The sequence below is a fragment of the Colias croceus genome, chromosome 30 (assembly GCF_905220415.1).
Source record: "Colias croceus chromosome 30, ilColCroc2.1".
Taxonomy (NCBI): domain Eukaryota; kingdom Metazoa; phylum Arthropoda; class Insecta; order Lepidoptera; family Pieridae; genus Colias; species Colias croceus.
Window position 1 is genome coordinate 706185 of NC_059566.1, and position 24565 is coordinate 730749.

General features: G+C 34.5%; 1 protein-coding gene across 1 annotated transcript in view; it reads right to left on the reverse strand.

Moving 5' to 3' along the window:
• LOC123704718 (nucleolysin TIA-1) overlaps positions 1 to 24201 on the reverse strand; it is a 41290-nt gene extending 17089 nt beyond the window's left edge. Inside the window, exon 1 of the mRNA XM_045653160.1 lies at positions 23797 to 24201. Coding sequence (XP_045509116.1) covers positions 23797 to 23980 — 184 coding nt within the window. The 5' untranslated portion in view covers positions 23981 to 24201. The remainder of the gene's footprint in view (positions 1 to 23796) is intronic.
• Between the last annotated feature and the right edge of the window lie 364 nt (positions 24202 to 24565).

Genomic DNA, 24565 nt, shown 5'->3' on the forward strand with positions numbered 1-24565 from the left:
ATTTGGAGCGCGTTAAGGTGTTAACACACGTGCAGCGTTTTTTGTTTGACCTAATTTTAAAACGCTCTTTGTGGTGTGCGGTTATAGAAATTGTCAATGAAATGGTGAAAAATAGAATTAACAAGGTCAATTTACTAGCTTAAATCCTACGAATATTATAAATGCGAAAGTTTGTGAGGATGTTTGTTACTCTTTCACGCAAATACTAGAGAACCGATTACAATGAAATTTAGCACACATATAGAGGGTAACTTGGATTAACACATAGAATAGATTTTATCCCGAAAATCCCACGGGAACGAGAACTATGCGGGTTTTTCTTTGAAAACACGGGCGAAGCCGCGGGCAAAAAGCTAGTACGATCATAAAATAAAGGTGTAACTGTACACATTTAAGCGTAGAGTGAACCGGTACCTACTAGGGAAGCGCGTACCATCTTAGGCCACATCTTAGCTTTCCATCAGGCGAGATTGTGGTCAAACGCTTCTATATCTATACTAATATTATAAAGCTGAAGAGTTTGTTTGTTTGAACGCGCTAATCTCGGGAACTACTGGTCCGATTAGAAAAATTCTTTCGATGTTAGATAGCTCATTTATCGAGGAAGGCTATAGGCTACATATCATCACGCTACGACAAACAGGAGAGGAGCCACGGGGGTGAAACCGCGCGGAGCAACTAGTCTACAATAAAGCAATAAGTATAAAATATAAATCTATTCTATCTATACGTATATGATATTACGCAGCGTTACCGCGCGAGGTGTGAAGTACCCTTATTCATTACGAATCCAGGTCGCGTCTATACATTATTAATACTACGGATTTGCATGTCACGCTGTTTGCTTTGCGTTTAGTGTGTCTTTGTGATGTACAATGTGACTTTGTGAAATGACTGGGTTATACGGATAGGTATAGAAGCTTGTTAGAGCAGATTTTTTAATCCCTGGTTGTCCGTCTAATAAAGTATTACGCAATAATATAAAAATGTCACCTGCGTACCTACACGGGCATTTTTGAAATGGTTGTTAAAATACGTTAATCGACGTGTTTGAAAAATGAGTCCTTAAACACTGTTTATAATTTGACCAGGGTTAGGAAAATCCTCCCTTTAACCAGCTACTCACCTACTTACTGCAGGGGCAATATTAGAACAATCTCGGTTGCACGGCGGTCGGAGCAATTTCAGCTGTTCTCTAAATTGCCCCTACTTGCCTATACACATCACAATTAATTAAGTAATTGTGATATGTATAGGCAAGCAACTTAGAGGCCAGTTGAAATTGCTCCGACCGTCGTGCACGGTGCAACCGAGATTGTTTCAATATTGCCCCTGCTGCAGGTATGTGAGTAGCAGGCTTTAAACATTTATATCTTCTTTCTAAAGACTTTAATTTACTATATGTATAGATAATCAAAGTTTCCCACAAGCAAACTATTCTACCAATATTTATTATTTATTTACAAACAATATTCCAACAAAATAAACCACAGTTCCCGAACTGAAAGTAATTTGTGCCTGAGGGAAATATAGAATAACTTTGGTTTTAGTTTGTAAATATAGATTATTTTATTTATTTATTTATATTCCGGGTTAGCATATTGCAAAGTGGTTAGAAATTGTTTTTTTATGAGAGAATTTCCTACTGAAAAAAAAACGACGCTCACTCGGGGACTGGGGCGGTTGCGCTATTGCAAACTCAAACTCAAACTCAAACATTTATTTATTCAATTAGACTACTATTTAGTAGCACTTTCGAATCGTCATTACATAATTATTTTAACATTTACCACCGATTCGGAAAGCAGTGATCTATGGAGAAGAATCGGCAAGAAACTCCATAGTTGCTCTTTTAAAATCATGTCGATATTACATAATATGTAACTTATATCTAAATACATAATATTATATCATAATATACAAAGAACTGTCCTGTGGTATGCATGCTATGCCTTCAAGCCACACCTCCGCCCGTCGGAATGGGGAGCGTGAGGTTTTTTCGTTACGGATATTCTCGTTTCGGTCCCCGCGCTCAAGGCCCGCGATAGAAGCTATAATGCAATAGCTTAAAAATATCGCTTCATTATGGCCGTTCCCAATATTCAAACTACTGTTATAGATATCAGTTATCTCCGATAGCTAGTAAGGTTCTATCTATCGTAAGATAGAAAAGATATTGGGAACGGCCATTACTGGCTGTTATTGGGACGCCAAAACAAAAGATAGATAGCATTTACTATCTTTAGTATGTCAAACCGAAGATAGATACGATATTGGGACCGGCCAATAGTGAAATCGCAAAGTACGTATGAAGAAGACCTATTGCTGTATTAATTCTATAATCCTGCTACTTCACGTGAAAATTTGTGAGTATTGATGTCTGTTAATCTGGAAATAGAAGAAAATTGGCAAACATGTTTTTATTTATTTGTAAAATATTAATTGTAGTTATTTAAAAGACAATTTCGCTAAGCTCTTACACATATAACAATTTCTTCTATTACTTCTCATAGTGAACATTTAAAAAAAACTCGCTTGTTATACATTATTTGTTAAAACTTACATATAATTATCTATACTAATATTATATAGCTGAAGAGTGAAGAGTTTATTTGTTTGAATGCGCTAATCTCAGGAACTATAGGTCCGATTTGAAAAAAATATTTCGGTGTTAGATAGATCATTTATGGAGGAAGGCTATACGCTATATATATCATTATGCTCAGACCAACAGGAGCAGAGTCACGCGGGTGAAACCGCGAAGCACAGCTAGTTATACATATATACTATAGAATATGCATGATACTATGAATAATTATAATAACGAAATGTAAATATAAATTAAAACAAGTAAGGCACTAGTTTATTAATAACTAGCTGTGTCCTACGGTTTCGCTCGCATAAGGATTTTTTTCCGTTTTACAACATTTTTCATTGCTCCTCCGCTTATATTGGTCGTAGCGTGATGTTATATTATAGTCTATAGGCCTTTCTCCATACCTGGACTATCCAACATCAATAATTTCTCAATTTGCACCACTAGTTCCTGAGATTAGCACTTTCAAATAAACAACCTTTTCAGCTTTAAAATATAAGTAGATATGTAGATACAGATTTTAGAAAAATTCAACTATATAATACTTATAAAAAAATATAAAAATCTACGGAACCCATAAATTTAAATATACTTTTCTTTACCTAAAAGAGCTTTCTCGAACCAGAGGTCCGTTTAATTCAGGTTTATTAATATTTAAGCGAGACCCTGGCTTGGTATCGATCGCTAAGTTAGACTTAAGTGAAACATGCTTGAAGCTAAGTTCATGTTGAGGTATGTTGGCTAAGTTATAATAAGTTATCATGTTCAAGACCTATGTTTTCTGGGCAGATGCTTTAAACATTTAATTGATCGATTTTCTTTCAACATTAGAACGATATATTTCGCGTATAATTCATTTATTAGAAGTGTGATCAAGATAGAGATTTATTTATTTTTAATAGTGTCGTGACGATTAAACGGTTTGCCGAAGAAACAAATACCTATTTGTATAGATTTCATCATCATCATCAGCCCATATAAGTTCCCACTGCTGGGACACGGGCCTCCTATGAGGGTACAGGCCATAATCCACCACGCTGGCCAAGTGCGGGTTCGCGGATGACACATGTCGTCGAACTTTTGATTCTTCGACATGTCGGTTTCCTCACGATGTTTTCCTTCACCGTTCGAGAAGTGGTGATGTTACCGCTCAAACTCAAACTCAAACATTTATTTATTCAATTAGACTTCTTCGAGAAGCACTTTTGAAACGTCAATACATATTTTAACATTTACCACCGATTCGGAAAGCAGTATATATGGAGAAGAATCGGCAAGAAACTCCATAGTTGCTCTTTTAAATCATTTCAGTATTACAATTTAATTTTACAAAATATGTAAGTAACTGTACGTATATATTATCATAAGCTCGCCCGGTCTCGAACCCCGGACCTGTCGATTCGAAATCCGAGGTCTCATCACTGAGCCACCACTGCTCGCTCGCTACTTGTATAGATTTATCTTAAATAAATAATAACCATCACACGATAGCAAGAGCAAAGCCGTCAGCTACGGCGCTTAACCGTTCACGTTAAGCCAGTATGATCCCGGAATCCTGTCAGAGTTCCAGCATTCGCCATTCCCTTTGTGTTTTTATAACCCTCTTAATTGCAGTACGATTCATCTTTATAATCCCGAAGCCGAAAATATTTAAGTAATTTGTTAAAACTCAAACATTTATTTATTCAATTAGACTTCTTCTAGAAGCACTTTTGAAACGTCATTACATATTTTTAACATTTACCACCAAAAGTTGCTTTGAGTAAAGGTTTATCCTTGGTAGGTACAATGGTTGTCGCGTGAGCGTAGAACCGAGGGGTCCTGGGTTCGATTCCCGGTGGAGACGAAGAAAAAAAATATCTCGGTCTGGCAGGACACATAAGGCTGATCACCTACTTGTCCCTAAAGAAAATCTTCCATCAGTGAAACAGATGTAAGTATAATGCATCTGCCTCTTACCCCACTAACTTGTGCTGTGCGGTTTTGGCCGCATTGCTCCGATCCTATTAGTCTCAGTGTGATGATATATAGCCTATATGTTGACCTAAACTGTAAGTAATATTCATGCACAGTTTGAAGTCTTGTAGTACTTTTTAAGTCTAGCCCTGACATACAGACAAACAGACAAAAAAAATCTAAAATCAATATTTTTAGCTACGATATCCATTGAAGATCACGCCTCAAGTATTCTTCTAAAACAATATTCAATCTACAAATATGACTTTCCTACGGTATTTATGTATTATAGGTAGATAAATCTATTATTTGGCACAAATGCAGCCTCATTGAAACAACATCTTTTGAAACTATAAAAACAAAATTTCTAAAACACTATCATTTTTAAAAGTCGGTTGAAACATCCTTCCATCAGTGACGCGATCGCTTTTTATAAAAAGGGCTGCAGAAATAATAAAATTTAATAAGCTTAAGTGATGAAAAAATTCCGGCGAGCCAATGATCTGTAAAGATGGTTCAAAGGTTGTTGTTATTTTTAAAAGCTTTTCGAAAAGACTGTTATGGTTACATATTTAGTTAAAAGGATAATAAATTTTACACTATGTGTAATAATATTATTAAGTTTTGTAATATTTAGTATACATACTAGCGGTTCGCCCCGGCTTCGCCCGTGGTACCTACATGTTTACGTTTCTTTTTCATATAAAACTATCCTATCTCTCAAGTTGGATCGAACTGCACATGGTGTGCGAATTTTATCATAATTGGTTAAGTGGTTTAGGAGTCCATTGAGAACAAACATTGTGACACGAGATTTATATTGAAGAGAGATCTTCATGGCTTCTTTAAGCGATAAAGTCACCTGTACTATGCGATATTCTTTCTCATTTTGATGCAACAAAGTGTAAATGACATTCATGAATTTATTTAATGCATTATAAACTAATTTATTCATCTGTCAGTTGAGTTATTTATTTCTAATCGTATTAATAAATAAATCAATACACTCGTAGACTCATATAGGCCACTATAGTCTCAATGATTATTAACTCCACAGGATCGTAGCACTTGAGTGCTTGTCGTAGCTCGCTATGGGTTACGGGCTACGAGCGTAGCAATTACGCTCTGTAGAGAAGCTACGAGAATATTGTAGATACATATATAACTTTCTAGATGGTTTGTTTCAAGTATAAAATACTGAACCGATTTTAGTAGATTTTTATGTATTGATAGATTGAGGTATGTAGTTATTAATGATTGTATGGAATATGAATATCTATGTAATATTATTATTTAAAAATAACAGGACAATAGTTTATTTGTTTGTTTGTTGTTTTACGTATAAAGTACAGAGTGGAATTTTGTATATTAATAGATTAGTATCAATATTATTTTGTATGAACATTTAATATGTAAAATTGATATGATTTGAAAAGAGCAAACATTATATAGAGATTTTATATACAAACTGTTTTCCGAATGGCTTATAAATAAGCTATATGTTTTATGACGATTTTAAAGCGCTTCTAGCTGAATAAATGATTTATAGTAGAGCCATTTTAATAGGCAACATTTGACAGTTCAACAAAATTCAACAACGTAACCTAGTAACGACGACATAGAATAACATGATATTTCGTTTTGTTAGAACTCCACATTTGCTTAACTTTTTTCAATTACGACTACATATTTATAATAATAATGACCGATACAAGTAATTTAAGATTTCATTTTACTGATAAACCATCCTAAACATAATAAACAATTTCTGAATTGAAGAACTGACGTCGCTACAATTTTGTGTCAATAAACCTTTTTTCTTTTTAAATACCAGAGACGTTATTCTAAAAATCGAAATTTGACATCTACAATCCAATGCATTGATTACTTGTGAATAAAAATCATCATAAATTAATAAATTCGATTGACAAATGTTTCAAATCCTTATCGATTAATTAACTTTAATCGATGTTTTTAAGCAGGTTACCTCTCTTCGAAGATAAAATTGATAGACGTCAAATGTTGCCTATTAAATTGGCTCGACTATAGTTTGTAAATAGTTTCTAGTTTAGTCGTGAATGCGAAAATCAATTCTCTATACAGTATTGAAGAAGAAAGAGAAGTAAATAGTCTACCACTGTTTACTTCTTCAGTACTGTATAGTTAGTGTAATTATCTAATTTTGTATGTAGTTGTAATTTATGTATGACTAGCTTCCGCCCACGACTCCGTCCGCGCGGAAAAATTAAGATTACTTTTTTTCTACGTATTTTTCCGGGATAAAAAGTATTCTATTTTATGCCCAGGATAATAAGGTATAATTATACCAAGTTTCATCGCAATCGAACCGTTAGTTTTCACGTGATGCCTTCACATACAGACAGACAGACAGACAGACGGACAGACAGACAGACAGACAAAAAAATTTTTAATCACATATTTGGGTTTGGTATCGATCCAGGAACACCCCCTGCTATTTATTTTTTCAATATTTTCAATGTACAGAATTGACCCTTCTACAGATTTATTATACAGTGGTGGTCACATAATTAAAGACACTAAGAGCATTTTATACTACCCAAGACACTTCTCTCAACATTTTTTTTTACACTACCATTGGAACTTGTTAAATAATTTTAAAATATTCAGGTATGTGTTGTCTAATGCTAAACTAAATTTTATCAACAGAACTTGTCGGTTTGTTAGATTTTAATCGGTTCATCCTTACTACTAGCAATTTTAACCTAGCAAAGGTCTGGCCATATAATTAAAGACATTAGACTCGCTTATAAGAAATATAAAAAAAATATTATTTTAATGAGATTATTTTTACAACACAAAATACCTGACATATTTACAAAACATTTGTACACTTTTCAATATTTGGTTGCATGTCCTTTGGCAGTAATGACGGTTTACATCTCTTGGGCATGGAAGCAACTAATTTTGTTCAAGTTGCATCACTAAATTGGTTCCATTCTTCGAAAATGTTTTGCAAAGTTAGTCGACGTTTGATGATCGCTTTGCCGCGACTTCTTTCTCTCTTGATTTCATAAGTTTTCGATCGGATTTGAATCCGGACTGTGAGGGGGCCAATCCAAAACAGTTACAGATTGGTTCCTTAACAAGCACTTCACTACTTTTGCTGTGTGCTTGGGATCATTATCGTGTTGAAAAGTCCAAACAACAGGTAAATTTTCCTCTGCATAGGGCAGCATGGATTGCTCTAAAATATACTTGTACTGGAATTTATCCATGTTGCCTTCTGTCTTTTTGACAGGTCCAACACCAAGTCCAGAAAAACAGCGCCACACTTTGATATTTCCACCCCAATGTATGACTACTTTTTAGAGTATCTTGGATCCATTTCCTTATTGAGATGGCGTCTTACATATTGTTTTCTGACAGAATTAATCATATTAATCTTAGTTTCATGCAGAAACAGCACATGTTTCCACTCTCGTTCAGTTCAGTGTTCGTATTTTGTAGCAAAGTGAAATCTTGCCTTCACATTTAATTTTTTCAAAAGTGGTACTTTCCGAGATACTCTTCAGTGCAAGTTTTCCTCACACAGTCTCCGTCTAATTGTGCTTGCAGACCCCCCTTCAAGCCTGCTGCACCATACAACTCTGAACTGTATCAGTTCCGACCCTTTAAATGGATCTTTTTAGCCAAACAACACCATGTTTGAATCTTTCGGCCGAGTAGTTTCACTTGGTTTTGCTTTTCTGAGTACGTTTTCGGTCGTGTGGAACATCTTGACATATTTTATAGCATTCATAACCATATCCTTGAAACAGTTTAATTATCATGGAAGTTAGTAATATTTTTTCTTGCGGAGGAGTCGCAACTCTTATTTTTATCCATAGTAATTGATATTAAAACTATTAAACGTATGAATTTTAATTTTAAAAGTTAATAAACCAAAAAAATTATAGTGTCAACGATTTATGAAATTACGCGACAAAAGGAAGTAAAGCACAATGCTGTTTCTTTTTATTTATAAAAAATTATAACTAATTTCTTGTTGTCTTTAATTAAGTGGCCAGCTATACGTACGTTAACAAAATTTGTGTTACATTCCCACAGAGAGCAAGTGTCGAAACTAACAAGGAATATAACTATTTTTTGTCCCTCATTTTAAAGAACATATTGTCTTGTATGGTTTAATAAAAATAATACTAGATTAAGTACCTTTTTCAGATAATTGTACTTCCTAATGTAAATTTTTTATGGTCAATTCGGGGGTGTCTTTAATTATGTGACCACCACTGTATGTATAGACTAGTTCCGCTCCGCGGTTTCACCCGCGTGACTCCGCTCCTGTTGGTCTTAGCGTGATGATATTTATATTATAGTATATAACCTTTCTCGATATATGGGCTATCTAACACCGGAAAATTTTTTCATATGGGACCCTACTGGTCCGTACTGAAAAAATATTTTTTATAATATTTATAATAAATTGTTATTAGTATAGATTATCGTATTTTTTTGAAGTAGGTAGTACACGTCAACTGTTTTTCATTTACGATAATCTATAAATATTTATATTTATAGATTATTACCGTACATTTACGACGAAACGTAATGAAAAACAGTTGATTTGCACTACTTCAAAAAAATAGGACTTAAATTTTTGTTCCAAATATCGTATTTAAAAATAAGTCCTATCAAAATTGAAGGAAGAAATAATATAGTGCTTAAATGTATTACTTGTATTCGTTAATTACTACACAATTAAACTATATTTAATTTTCTTTAACAAAGTCCTAAGCCGAAACTATTATGTTTTTACGTTATAACAAGTTGCGTATAAGATTTTCAATGACAATATGGTAGTTATTTTTTATGTTACAGGTTTTACTAAGTAAATGGAGCGTTACTTGATAGAGACGTCATTATAGTGTAATAATCTGTAATGAAACATTTTGAATGGTTCTTGTGGAATGTTTTCGTTGTATTATGTAGTATGTAGGTACCTATTATAGCTATCCGCGTTTTCAAAGAAAAGCTCATAGTTCAAGTTTTTCTTATTCTGTGTCTTCAGCTACTTACATACCAAATTCATTGTAATCGGTTCAGTAGTATTTGCGTGAAAGAGTAACACACATCCATACGTCAATTCTCACAAAATTTCGCATAATAATATTACTAGTAACGCCCGCGGCTTCGCCCGCTTTGTCTAAAACCTAATAAATTATATACTAAAACCTTCCTCTTGAATCACTCTATCTATTAAAAAAAACGCATCAAAATCCGTTGCGTAGTTTTAAAGATTTAATCATACAAAGGGACATAGGGACAGAGAAAGCGACTTTGTTTAATACTATGTAGTGATAGTGATAGCTATCCGTGTTTTCGAAGAAAAGCTCGCATAGTTCAAGTTCCTGTGATATTTCCAAGATAAAAAGTAGCCTATTTCTTATTCTGTGTCTTCAGCTACTTACATACCAAATTTCATTTTAATCGGTTCAGTAGTACTTGCATGAAAGAGCAACATACATCCATACGTCAATTCTCACAAAATTTCGCATTATTATTAGTAGAATTATATTATTGACTAGCTTTCCGCCCGCGGCTTCGTCCACTTTATCTAAAACATAATAAATTATATACTAAAACCTTCCTCTTAAATCACTCTATCTATTAAAAAAAAACCACATCAAAATCCGTTGCTTAGTTTTAAAGATTTAAGCATATATAGGGACATGGGACAAAGAAAGCGACTTTGTTTTATACTATGTAGTGAAGACTTAAATAATAATTTATGCCCCAATTTTGCCCCAAGCCCGAACGGCCGGTTAAAATTAAACCTCCGTTACACCTTTCTTTGAGGTATGAATGCTTCTATGTAAAGGTGAAAACTAGGTCATCGGGCGGGATGTATATTTTTTGGCTCATTTTCATACGGCAGAGTTTTGAAGAGCCGTTTAGCTATGTAGCTTTAAACTCGGCTAATCATGCTTTTTGTGGTAATTTAAACGTAGTTTTGTTGTGTTCCTATGGTAATAATTGTTTTTGGGGTAACGTCTTATTTATTTATTTTACCACAGACCAAGAATAACAGCTGTAAGTAGACAGCTGAAACATTTATGAAATGCCCTATATTCTAAGAAAATGCAAAACTCTACGTACCTAAAGGAGGAAACCCGAAACAGTCCCCTATAAAATGATACATACGCGTACGTAGGTATAATTCAAATTTTATAAATTCCGATATATTCTTTATTTATATAGGCCACGCGGGCGAAGTCGCAGTAGCTGCCAGTATTAAATCCACATTCCAATCACTTTAAACGGACTTAAACCGCGAAATAAAGCGTGTTTTAAATCGATGACGTAATTTGATTCGTTGGAAAGCGCAAGGCAATAATTTTGAATACAAAGTGACTTTGAGGGGACGTCTGAATATCTTATATTGTGTATCTTGCTTGGAATTTCGAGTTTCCTTATTGCTTTGGGTCTAAGTAATAGACTTATTCAAATGAGTTAATATTTAAGACAAAAAAATATTCTTAAATTGTTTACGGGCTACGGCATCGACTACCAATTGGCATTGTAAAATAATTATCTATAGGTATAATAAAAATGAATCGCCAAATGTGTTGCTAAGCGCAAAACTCGAGAATGGCCGAACCCATTTCGTTAATTATTTTTTTATAATGTTCCTTGAAGTAAGAGAATGGTTGGAATAGAAGGCGGGGCGGACCACTAGTCAAGTAATAAAAATGCTTTCTTATACTGTCCCTACTATTATTATGCTACGGGAAAAGTATATAATATATATACCGCTAGGATACCTACGCGGTACCGCTAGGGAACCCTAGCGGTACGCGGACACCACACTGATACGAATACAAGACAAAACCGGAAAATTAAGTTAAATATCGTTATTGGAATATATTTTACGAGTTAACATTTTTTCATCTATTTAAGTAGTACCTATGTGTAATGTTGGTTGATGAATAGGACGGTACAAAAAAGCAAACAATAACTAATTAAAACATAACCAAGTCACGAGAGACCACGCGCTTGCTGTATTCGAAAAGGGATACATATTATAATGATTAAATCGCGTTTAAAATCCGTTAAAAGGCCTAGTTTTTATTGTAATAATACTGGCGTTAAAATCAACCACAAATACTACTAAATAATTAATCGACTTAAATATATTTATATACTCGCGTAAAATCCGTCAAAAATAACTTAATAAGAATATTAATCGCTACAGCCTATGACTTGTACCAATCTTTCAGGGCGTTTTTATATTCTCCGTCTAATGGTATCTATTTGTTTTTTTAATGTCTCGCCCTTTTGAGAGCGAGTTCGATGCCCCGTTGCGGCAATTATATTTATCTTATTAAAACTTTATTTTTTTAGTTATTTGTAATTTTTTATATTGTTCAGCTGGTGTCGTATTTTGTCTAGTACACTGTAAAGTGGTAATATAATTTTAGATAATAGAAGGATAAAAGTCAAGATAAACTTATTTAATAGATGTTTATTAATAATATTATATTACATATTTTAAAATACAGGGTTACAGGAAAAGTCGATGTAGATCCGTTAAGGGCATGTAGTACACATCATTTCTGAATGATTTCACTATGTAACCCCCCATCCTAAACTTAACCGTTTTCGAGATATTCGAGTTTTAATTTTTTTTATGAAAATGCTCAATTTTTCGGCTATACAATTGAATATTTTGAATATTTTTGACTCTTATGATTATTTTTTTGGTTTTTAACATGAAGAATGAGATGCTTAATTACCTCAATGACTAAAATTGCACGTAAGTTAACTAAATAGGTCATTGTAGACGATCGAAACTTAAGAAAATAAGTACAAATTATAAAAAAATATTTTTCTTTTCTGGATATCTCAAAAAATTATTATGGCACTTGCTCTGCAGATGTGCTTAAAAACATCTACATTTTATCAGCTATCCAACGAGGTATAACAACCTAGGGTTGTATTTAAACTCATAGAAAAAAACATAGTTGAAAAGGTTCAGATAGTAGGTCTAACGGGTCCCTCGGCTATTGTCCTTCAAGTTAATCCGGTGCATGTGAGCGAGACAACTTTCAATTTATGCAGATGAGAGTGAGAAAAATAATGTGCAAAAACAAGTTTGGGGATACAACATACCCATTGTTTTGTATTTGGTCGTTTGTTTGCTTGCCATCCATTTTAGTCTACTCATGCGATTCGTCCATGGTAGATGCGAATTATTGTGCTTTCGGATTTCCACACGACTTATGTGTGTGACTTAGGTGATCTACTAATGATCTCCCATTACAATTACTGCGGGACATGTGGTTTCAACATGATGGCTGCCCTGCTCATTTCAGAAGAAGCGTTAGGGAATGGTTGGACACTAACTATCCTAACAAATGGATTGGACGAGGTGGGCCTTTACCCTGGCCACCAAGATATCCCGACCTGACCCCCATTGATTTTTATGAATGGGGGCACATGAAGAGCCTCGTTTACAGTGTGCCCAACCCCATATCGTCAGTGGAAGTTCTCAAAGAAAGGATAATTAATGCTGCTAACGACATAAGAAGAATATTAACCACATGGTGTAGTGAAAAGTGGACTACGTGAAAGAATGAGAAAATGTGTGCGAAATAGAGGTGGACACGTAGAACATGAACTATAAAATTTTATTCAAAAACATTAGGTGATTAAATGTTATTTTGAACTGATTTATTTTCATTTAGCTTACTACAATCACCGACGATCTGTATGCCAACTATGAGTTGAGCGTGAGTGACTTTGTATGCCAACTAGCGTTAACAACGCAACGATAACGTTATTTTCCAAACAATAGCCAGTAACTAGCCACTTACGCTCAAGAAATAGTTGGCGTACGGTCATTATTTGTACGATCGACGATGTGAACAAAAAAAATGCTATAAAACTGAATGATCTCCTAGGTCAGGATAGCGGGATATCGATGGATGCATGAAGGTTGTACCGAGCCGAGGGAGGCCTATGTTCAATAGTGGAAGCCAGTAGGCTGAAATGATGATGCTGAACTTAAGTCAAATTAATTAGATTAAATAAGGACTATTTATTCTGACTGCCATGTAGCCTTAGAAACTAAGTTTCACCTTTGAGGTTAATAAATACCCTAGAGTGTTATACCTCGTTGGATAGCTGATAAAATGTAGATGTGTTTAAGCACATCTGCAGAGCAAGTGCCATAATAATTTTTTGAGATATCCAGAAAAGAAAAATATTTTTTTATAATTTGTACTTATTTTCTTAAGTTTCGATCGTCTATTATGACCTATTTAGTTAACTTACGTGCAATTTTAGTCATTGAGGTCATTAAGCATCTCATTCTTCATGTAAAAAACAAAAAAAATAATCATAAGAGTCAAAAATATTCAAAATATTCAATTGAATAGCCGAAAAATTGGGCATTTTCATAAAAAAAATTAAAACTCGAATATCTCGAAAACGGTTAAGTTTAGGATGGGGGGTTACATAGTGAAATCATTCAGAAATGATGTGTACTACATGCCCTTAACGGATCTACATCGACTTTTCCTGTAACCCTGTATACACGTACGTATAAGAGAAAAAAAATGTTATCTTCTTCTCTTATATATAAAAATGAATCGCAAAATGTGTTGGTAAGCGCATAACTCGAGAACGGCTGATTTCGATAATTCTTTTTTTATTATATTCCTTGAAGTACGAGGATGGTTTTTATGTAGAGAAAACGTAAATATGTACTGGCACGGGCGAAGCCAGGGCGGACCGCTAGTTTAGGATACATATTTATTTCTGTAGTGGAAATATGGGTTGTTGATATTTATATTGAAAAAATATTAAGGGATTTTGTATAAGAAAATTGATTTTATAAAAAAGCGCAGAAAATCCACGTTATCGTAAGCGATAAAAGGAAAACAATAAAAATCTATTGTACCCTCTTTGTTTGTCAATTATTTGATTGCTTTTCAATCCTCGAAACGGAATCACTTGAGAAAGTAACGAAATTGATGAAACGAGTTAAATAAGTACATACATACATACAGAAACATGCATATTATTGAAGTGATTCTTTAGGCGCGTTGAGAATAAAATATCAAGGTTTGCGTCACGGCAACACCGTTACGTCCTGGAGTAAGGCGATGTATCTTTGAATCTTGCCAAAGAAGTTTCACTTCTGACACGTGTGCTGGGCACACACACGCTTTTTTATTTTATCAATTACTAGCAAACCAGGCGAACTCTGTTTCGCCACCAGAGACACCTTTTCTTTATTATAAACCTCACGGTGCCCGAGACTTTTCCAACGAATGCAAAACCGTGGAAATCGGTTCGTGCATTCTAGAGTTATAGCGTCAGGAAGGAAAACCCGACTTATTGAAGTGAAACTTCTTTATCCGGGTTGGAAAAAAATTTAGTGTAACATTTTTCCGTTACGCGCCATCTTTTTCTTATCCGTACCACGCGTGATTCGACTTATTTCTGTAAAGTTGCATAAAGTAAATTATTTTTTGAAAAATAAGGTCATAAAGAAGTTTCACTTCTTACGTGTGTACACTAGTACACGCACACATTTTCTTATAGTAGTATATAGATAAATCTTAATCATAATTTTAAGGGCTTTTTCAATTCGTGTTTATTTGAATATCATAGTTATAGGTACGTTTTAACCAAGCAAAAATTGGACCTTAACAAACTTAAAAACATGTTTTTTAACATACTTATTACAACCATTAAAACCGATCTCTATACAATTAAAAAAGATACCAACTGATCAGACAATAGCTTATAAAGTGGTTCGCTGACAAGTGTAATACAATGAATACCCCCTTCGTTACTCTATCCTTTTATACCCCACATGGGGTATGGGACAAGGGACAAACTTATATTACTACATCTTTAACAAGTTACGTTAAAAAATTTTATAATTTGACTAGCTGTTCCCCGCAGCTTCACCTGCGTTGTGCCTGCGTGGAAAAGATTTTCATTGTACAAACTTGCATCCCCTATTTTATCCCCTTGGGGGTAGAATTGATCAAAATTCTTTCTTAGCGGATGCCTTCGTCCTCACATCTACCTGCATGCCAAATTTCAACCCAATCCGTTCAGTGGTTTGGGCTGTGCGTTGATAGATCACTATATCAGTCAGTCAATCAAACACCTTTGAGTTTTATATATTTAAGAAGACTTTGATGTTATTTGGTTTCTTTACCAGTGTGTGTTACTGAGGTAGTCCATTATAAATTTCATCGAAATTTTTCAAAAGAATTTTTCAAATCGGACAAATAGTTCCTGAGATTAGCGCGTTAAAACAAACAAACAAACTCTTCGCCTTTGTAATATTAGTATAGATTTTTAATGAATGTGTTCAGTATACCCTTTTTATTAATACATATTAAGCTAAACCATATCTTTGCTACACAATTCAATCTAAAACAATGAACCACGACCTAAATAAGAATATATGTAACTTATATAAAGGGCCATCTTGGCACTCGAATAAAGACAATCCATGGAAGACATCCAAAATATAGCTGTGTATATTGTCTTTATCTATTGCCAAAAACATAAAAACATTGACAGAGATGTAGTATTTTATTAGTTCAGGATACATCGCCCATTTTTGCAAGTGACTACTATCAAGCTAATTTTCCGTTTGTAGCTTTATTTTGATGAGACGCCCAATAATTTCGTGTACGAAAGTCTCGATTGTGGTAGCTAACAGAGATAACAAGGATAAAAATTTTTGATTTGATGGTTCTCAAATATTTATTACTAACTGAATTTTTTTTTGTTCAATCAAATCAAGATAATTACCTAAATTATTCGAAAAAATATTTGTCCTACAAAATCTATGGTTGGTTCAAAGAGTCCCCCTTTCCAAAGTGTATCGATAACGAGGTCATCATAAATGATTACTAACAAGCTGATTTTTTTGTTTTCACTTAGTTAATGTTTATATAATTCAACAGACATATTGTCCTACAAATTGCGTAATAAATATTTGAGAACCATCAAATCAAAAAATTTTATCCTTGTTATCTCTGTTAGCTACCACAATCGAGAGTTTCCTACACGAAATTATTCGGTGTCTCATCAAAATAAAGCTACAAACGGAAAATCAGCTTGATAGTAGTCACTTGCAAAAATAGGCGATGTATCCTGAACTATATGTAATTACTCGCCTGGCTTCGTGGAAAGAATTTTTTAAGGGTTTTTAGTGTAGTTAAGTCAAAGGGACAAATTCAATAAACAATATCTGCTTTAAATTCGCTTAATATATGAATCCCTACTAGTATATAATATTACAAATGCGAAAGTAACTCTGTCTGTCTGTTACGCTTTCCCGCTTAAACCTCTCAACCGATTCTGATGAAATTTGGCACAGACAATCTTTAGACCCTGAGAAAGAACATAGGCTACCTTTTATTGCGAAAAAACACTACGCGGGCGAAGCCGCGGGCGGAAGCTAGTAATAATATAATATGAAAATACAACGATACTGATTTTAGATATGTACCTAACTGGCTTCTAGACTCGATTTTGCTCCACTTTTTAAACTTTTTACACTTATCAAGGATCGGTCAACATAATCATCATAGGAAAGCATGGTTTTTAGTTGTTTAAACTTAATGTGTAGTAATAGGTGATCTAGTTTGTGTCCAGTATAAAAATAATATGCTAGTGTGCATTGTAATTTTAACAGTTTTGGCTGGTTGATATACAATATGATTTTATAACGCAAATATATGCATTAGGTAAATAAAATTTCACATTCATTTTTTTCTAAATAATACTTTACTTACTGCTAAATATAAAATAACTACGGCCTTTGGTTTACGCGTAAAAGACAAACATATATCCAAACATTCTTAGAAACTTTTACGAATATAATAATATCAGAAGGACGTTACAATTTCATCATTATTGTATGTAACGCTGTATCAAATTCCATACAGATCCGATCAGCTGTTTTTTGTGAAACAAATATCCATACATTCGCGATAGTATCTAGTATTAGAGCGAAGTAACTAATTAGTAATGTGGTACACTAACAGGATAGTTAAATCAGCTAAAATCAGTGCAGCAATACATTTTAATTAATGGTTGCTGCTTTGCAGACGGGGAGCCCTTTTTGCCACCATTGCTATCTTTTTTTTCTGTTCTGCGTGTTGGATTTAGGCTGGTTGCAGAGCTTGACCGACCATCAGTGCGTACGTCAGTCGCGCTTGTCATATGTATGGAAATTCATAAAACCGTTCATAGCTAGACCGACCATACGCACGCGTATTGTCATGCGCATTAGTGTCATAGTCATACAATTGTTGATGCGTATCGTCAGGACCGACGGTACGCACTAACGGTCGGTCAAGCTCTGCAACCAGCCTTATATTATTTTACATGGTGGCAAATAAAACGCTTTCTATTTCCAATACTAGTTTAACTAAAACTATTCCAACAAATTTCGACCGCCTCCTTGGTACAGTGGTTGACGGGTGAGCGTAGAACCGAGAGGTCCTGGGTTCGATTCCCGGTTGAGACGAAGAAAAAAAAAGAATGTCTCAGTCTGGCAGGACACAGAAGGCTGATCACCTACTTGTCCCTAAAGGAAATGGATCAGTGAAACAGATGTATGTGTGTCTATCTACACTAGGGGACACGGGACTTCACTTTTTTTTCCATCAAACTTTAAGGTACTTAAGCTACTGTTTGCCAGTTTAACTTCATTTTAAAATACGCAAATCGCTTACATTTATACCAACCCCCTTGTCAAGAGGGGGTGGGTAAGCCGGTAAGGGATGAATGCAATAACGGAGATGGCTTTGAAAATATACATTTGTTCGCGAGTCCTTTATTACAAACTTGTGTTTAACGGTTTTAAATGCGTTTTAATTATGCATGATATTAAAGTTTGCGCGATGTTAAGGTAATGTTTTTAATGCATATCATATCTATATATATAAAACTCAAAGGTGACTGATATAGTGATCTATCAACGCACAGCCCAAACCACTGGACGTATCAGGCTGAAATTTGGCATGCAGGTAGATGTCACAACGTAGGCGTCCCCTAAGAAAGGATTTCCCGAAATTCTTGCGGGAACGGGGAAAAAGCGGGACGCACGTACAAAGTCGTGGGTGGAAGCTAGTAGCATATATATGAAATACTAGATTTACGCCCGCGGCTTCGCCCGCGCAGTCAAAGAAAAACCCGCATAGTTAATTCCCGTTCCCGTCGGATTTCTGGGATTGCGTCATTTTCCCGGGATAAAAAGTAAATAATATCATATCCATACCAAATTTCATGAAAATTGGTTCAGTAGTTTAGGCGTGATTGAGTAACAGACAGACAGACAGAGTTACTTTCGCGTTTATAATATTAGTATTTATAATAATAGGTATGATATGAAAGTTTAAGGGAATAATACAAAGGTATATGCTTTTAGCGCTTACATATTTTCTTTCGATTCTTTAAAAAAATTTAAATACCTACTTATTATTTGTTTGTTAAAACGAAACGAGCAAATCTCAAAAACTATTTCGAATTATATAATAATTGTTTCTGTGTTTGTCTATTGGTCTAAAATTTGTATAACCACAGGAACGGAGCAGTCGTGAAAAATACTGCAAATTGTGCAGCATATATAAAAAAGTACTCTTGTGTTGTGCAGGAAAACCCACCTCTTATAAAATCTAATATTTATTTTAACATTACATACGGACTATAGATTTTATTTTATTTATCTATATCTACGACACTACGGTCGGATGGATACAGCTAGTGTAGAATCAATGAAAATTACAAAATGTGCATAAATATTCGAATCAACGAAAAAAGGTCGCAAAATTGATAAAAATATGTTCCTTTTAGAGCAAGCGAAGTAGCATGTGTCACTTAGTGTTAACACATGCGTGGAAAACCAGGGTGGGTCGCTAGTCGTAATTAAAAACAAACTTTGGGCAGCCGCCCCTTTGTGCCTTTTGGGATGTAATAAATTTACCGCATAATGAGCCGACCTACTTTTATATATCTTCAAATTACTACATAGTTTTATACGTAAAGAGAGGATTTGTTTTGTCACCAGAAGGGTTCTCTTTAATGTAAACTAGCTTACCGCCCGCGGCTTCGCCCGCTTTGTCTAAAACCTAATAAAAACTCCTAAATTCTGTGCCCAAGGGGACAAAATATGTGATTAAAATTTGTTTCATGAAAAATATTTTGACCACGCGGACGAAGCTGCGGGCAACAGCTAGTTTATGGTATATAAATTAGACTGGCCGGTTGGCTTGGTTGGTGGTGACCCTGCCTTCCAAGTCACTGGTCGGTTCGATTCCCACCCGGGGAAAATATTTGTGTGATGAACATATATATGTTTGCTGTGTCTGGGTGTTAATTATCTATATAAGTATTTATTTAAAATTATATATGTATGTTTATCAGCCATCTGGTTTTCCATAATGCTGGCCATACACCATACTTCCTATCGTCCATTCGGCATGTCGCTACTGATTGGATCAGTTAGAACTGAGCGTATGTGGGAGTGATTTGGTATTATTTGGCATGACAGTTATACATATATATATATATATATATATATATATATATTATAGGTAGATTGGATCAAGCTGCAGCGTCATGCCGATTGGACGGTAGGAAGTATGGTGTATGGCCAGCATAACACAAGCGAAAGCTTAGTGTGGGATCAGATCGTGCCGTGTGTGAAAATAGTCCCGAAAATATCTGAAATTAAATAATTATATCAAAGGTGACATAATCCCTTTATCTATTTCGTCAAACTCGAAATTCCTTTCTTTGATATTCGACTTAAGGTTTATTAAAATAACATTTAAAAGACCTTTTGAAATATAAATAAAAGGACATATTTTGTTGTATATGTTACAGGAGTTTGACAAAGGGTTAGGTACTTGTAATTTAAACTTTTAAAGAGGGTTGTTTTAGGTACACGTGTGAATGTGCGTGTGCTCTTAAACGGATAAATTTTAATTTGATACTTTTGAAGTGAAACTTCTTTACGCACGTTGAGAGTAAAATTTCAAGGTAACGTCATGGCGATACCATCACGTCATGCAGTAAGGCGACGATTTTGGTATTTTTGAATCTTCCTACAATCTCCAAAGAAGTTTCACTTGTATCAAGTTTTCTCTACTGCGATAGTTCTAAAATAAATCAATAATTAAAGTGAAACTTTTATTACATCGTCTCAAACTTTTTAGTCTGTGTAGCGCATGTCGCGTGACGCACGATACGTACGAATACGATAATTTTTAGTTAAATGTCTATAGTGTGAAAAAAAAAAGTTTCACTTTTACCGTGGTTTCATAAAACCACACAACGTTTTTATTGTTTTTATTATATTCGGAAACAAATTTAAGATTCTATTAAAAATAGAAATGATATTTACTTATATCAACAAATAGATATGAAAAGCACTAATAATAATTTAAAGTGTACAAGATTTTAAAGAACAGAATAACATTTTTTGTTGTAGTTACCTATGCAACTAATGAAACGATTTTAATAAAACTCCTTTGCTTGCTCTGACATAATTTTTTTTAATAAAATTTGACTAATGACTGACACCTACTAGAAGCAATAAATCTGGCTTTCAATAATACATAATTTCTTTACGTTGTCAGTCTAAACCTTGAGAAAGAACATTTTTTACCGCGTAAAAAAAGTTGAAGTAATTTGTACTGATTAAGATTATTGTAACTGAACGACAATGCCCTTTTATTTGTTGTCACTGGTATATCATAAATAAATAAATAACTATTGGAGAACATTCGTGCCTCCGGCAGATGCGAATAGGTTTTTAGAAATATATACCTTATAAATGGATGAACCGATTTTGATTCACTATATCTTAGAACCAGCTCCGGAAAATATGCTGTCTAACAAAAAAAAAACCGCATCTAATTCGGATAACCCGTTTGCGAGCTACGGCGGAACAGACAGACGCACACTCATGTTATTCATATAGCGGTCAAACACATAACACCCCTATTTTTGCGTCGGGGTTAAAAATAAACGCCACGGCAGAAAACTAGCATATTAATAAAAGGCATAGACAATACGTTTCGCCGTAATATGTCGCCATAAATTATAGAGGATTCTCTCCAACAATATTTACCTGGGATATAAAAAAAGATATAAAAATGTTATGATGGTTTTTATGTCGCTGTAGCATGATTTAAGGGTTGTAAATAATAACAAATGAGAAAGGGCCTTTTAAAACTGGTCAGCATATCCGCTAGCTATATGCCTATACTCTTAGCCTATACTTTTAAAAAAAGGATGTGTGTGCCGAGCACACGTGTTTAAAGTGAAACTTCTTTAGCAATATTCAAAGACACCAAAATCGTCGCCTTAATTCATGAAGTGACGGTATTGGTATTGCCATGATGCGACCATGAAATTTTACTCTCAAGTGCATACGAAGTTTCGCTACAAAAAATGCGAATGTGTAAGAAACTATCTGTCTGTCTGTCTGTCTCTTCTTCACACTTCAACCGATTTTTCCTCCCGATGGTGTAAAATATATATTAATACGTTAAACTTTTTCAGAAAATGTTATTTTAATTAAAATCTTACAGTCAAGCGTAAAATTACGTGAAGCGAAAACTTTGTTCAACTTTTGTAAGTAGGTAAATTACGCGGTCGAAGGGATACTGAATTAAATACTGTTAAACATTATACAGAGAAAGATAACTAATCTATGCTATTTTATGTTACCTATCATTTACATACAAAATACTAGCCGTAAGCTCTGGTTTTACCCGATTTCACCAGAGAAAAATAATCTAATATCTAATTATAAAGGCGAAAGTTTGTAAGTATGGATGTATGGATGTATGGATGTTTGTTACTCTTTCACGTAAAAACTACTGAACCGATTACAATGAAATTTAGCACACATATAGAGGGTAACTTGGATTAACACATAGGATAGTTTTTATCCCGGAAATCACACACACGGGTACGGGAACTCTGCGGGTTTTCCTTTGCAAACGCGGGCGAAGCCGCGGGCGGAAATCTAGTACGCTGATAATTTTAAAAGTCGGCGACACATCTTCGGACACGTCTGTAGATGCCTATGGGCTGTGGAATTGCTTACCACCAGGCGATCCACATGCTCGTTTGCCTTCTTTCATATAAAAAAAAAACATTGTCTATAAATGGTAAAAGCAATTTTGAAATCGATCCAGTAGTTTAGATTAAAATCGTCACAAAAAAAATACAAAAAAGAGCGTGGGCCGAGTACACGTGTCACAAGTGAACTTCTTTAGCAAGATTCAGAGATATCAAAATCATCACCTTACTACATGACGTGACGCTGTTGCCATGACGTGTCCTTAAAATTTTACTCTCAACGCGCATAAAGAATTTTCACTTCAATAGTCAACATTAAGTTTGTTCTGTACGCTTCAAAAACAGTATCGATTGAGTTCAAATTTTGACACGATACACTTTTCAAAGACCCTTCTATATTATCCTTATTTCGCATCCATTTAATGTCTGACAGCAAAGCGTGGCAGGGTATACCTACAGCTATTCTGTACTATTTTGTAAAAAAGAATTTGTATGTACGCGCTGTACGCGCTTATCTTAGAAACTATTTGTTCGAATCGAGAGTGTTTTTGCGATGAATTGTCTATTTATCGAGAAAGACGATATCAACTCGACAAAATAAATGAGAAATGGAAAAACGGTTGCTAACATATTCTTGGTATAGTAGAAACGTATGTTAGCACAGTTATGTACCTATAGAACAATTGAACAGATTTCAATGATTTTTAGTTTGTTGGAAGTGTTTCCGACTGTATTAGGATATTAACTTAATTAATCTATACTAATATTATAAATTAGAAGAGTTTGTTTGTTTGAACGTGCTAATCTCAGGAACTACTGGTCCGATTTGAAAAATACTTTCGGTGTTAGATAGCTCATTTATCGAGGAAGGCTGTAGGGTATATTATATCATCACGCTACGACCAACTGCAACAGGAGTAGAGCTACGGGGGTGAAACCGCGCGGAGCAGCTAGTAAAGGATAATTCTGGGAGCAGACTAAGAAGCATGTCTGTATTAGTATTAAATAGGTGATACGAAATTCACCGCAACGATTTCACATAGCTAGGCAACCTTAGAACTAATTTTATACGTCTACAATTGATCGTTGGCTTTATCACTCAATAATTAAGTTAAAGATAAGCATACCTAGTTTATTATTGTTCCCATGCTGATGCTGATGGTGATGCTGTATTTGCGGCATCAGAGCTGGATGCGGCAGTTGCAGTAACTTCGGCTCCAGCTTCGTTGCCGCCGCCACAGGTATCGGTCCTGCATTCGTCATCGTCGTCATGGTTGCTGCTGGCATCATAAGTGTCGACATTGCTAGCATTTTGATCTACCGCCGATTGTTTAGAGGCTGGTCATCGTGTTCGTATCACTCTATTTCTTTACACTCTATAATGAACAAGTGTACTGTAAATGTTTGCACTCTATTTTTGTACACTGTAAATGGGGTCACTGTATTCTTGTACTGTCTTGCACTGTTTTGTACACTGAATGATTACTTTATTTTGATGCACTTTGCACTGTTGTATAAAATTAGTTTGTAAAATTATAACTAATCTATGCTAATTGCGACTGGAGAGATGTAGGTTAGTTTTTGATGGTTTGTTTCTTTGGTTTTGTTCTGTGGCTGTACGGTTAAGCAGTGTCAGTGGTTTTGTAACATTTATCAATATGAAACAAGTTAGAATTAGATTAATGCAAAATTATGGATAGATATGCGTTCTGCCTGCGGGTTTACTTGCTTCAACGACTAATCGTAAAATAGGAATTTCTCTTAATAATACAGTGATAGAGAAAATGTATACGATGTTTCAAAAATGAGGATATTTAAAAGCTCATACATTATTTTTTTAATTTATTTAAACAATTATAACTTTAAAATGGGGGCTGTAGGGCGATTTCTTTTATT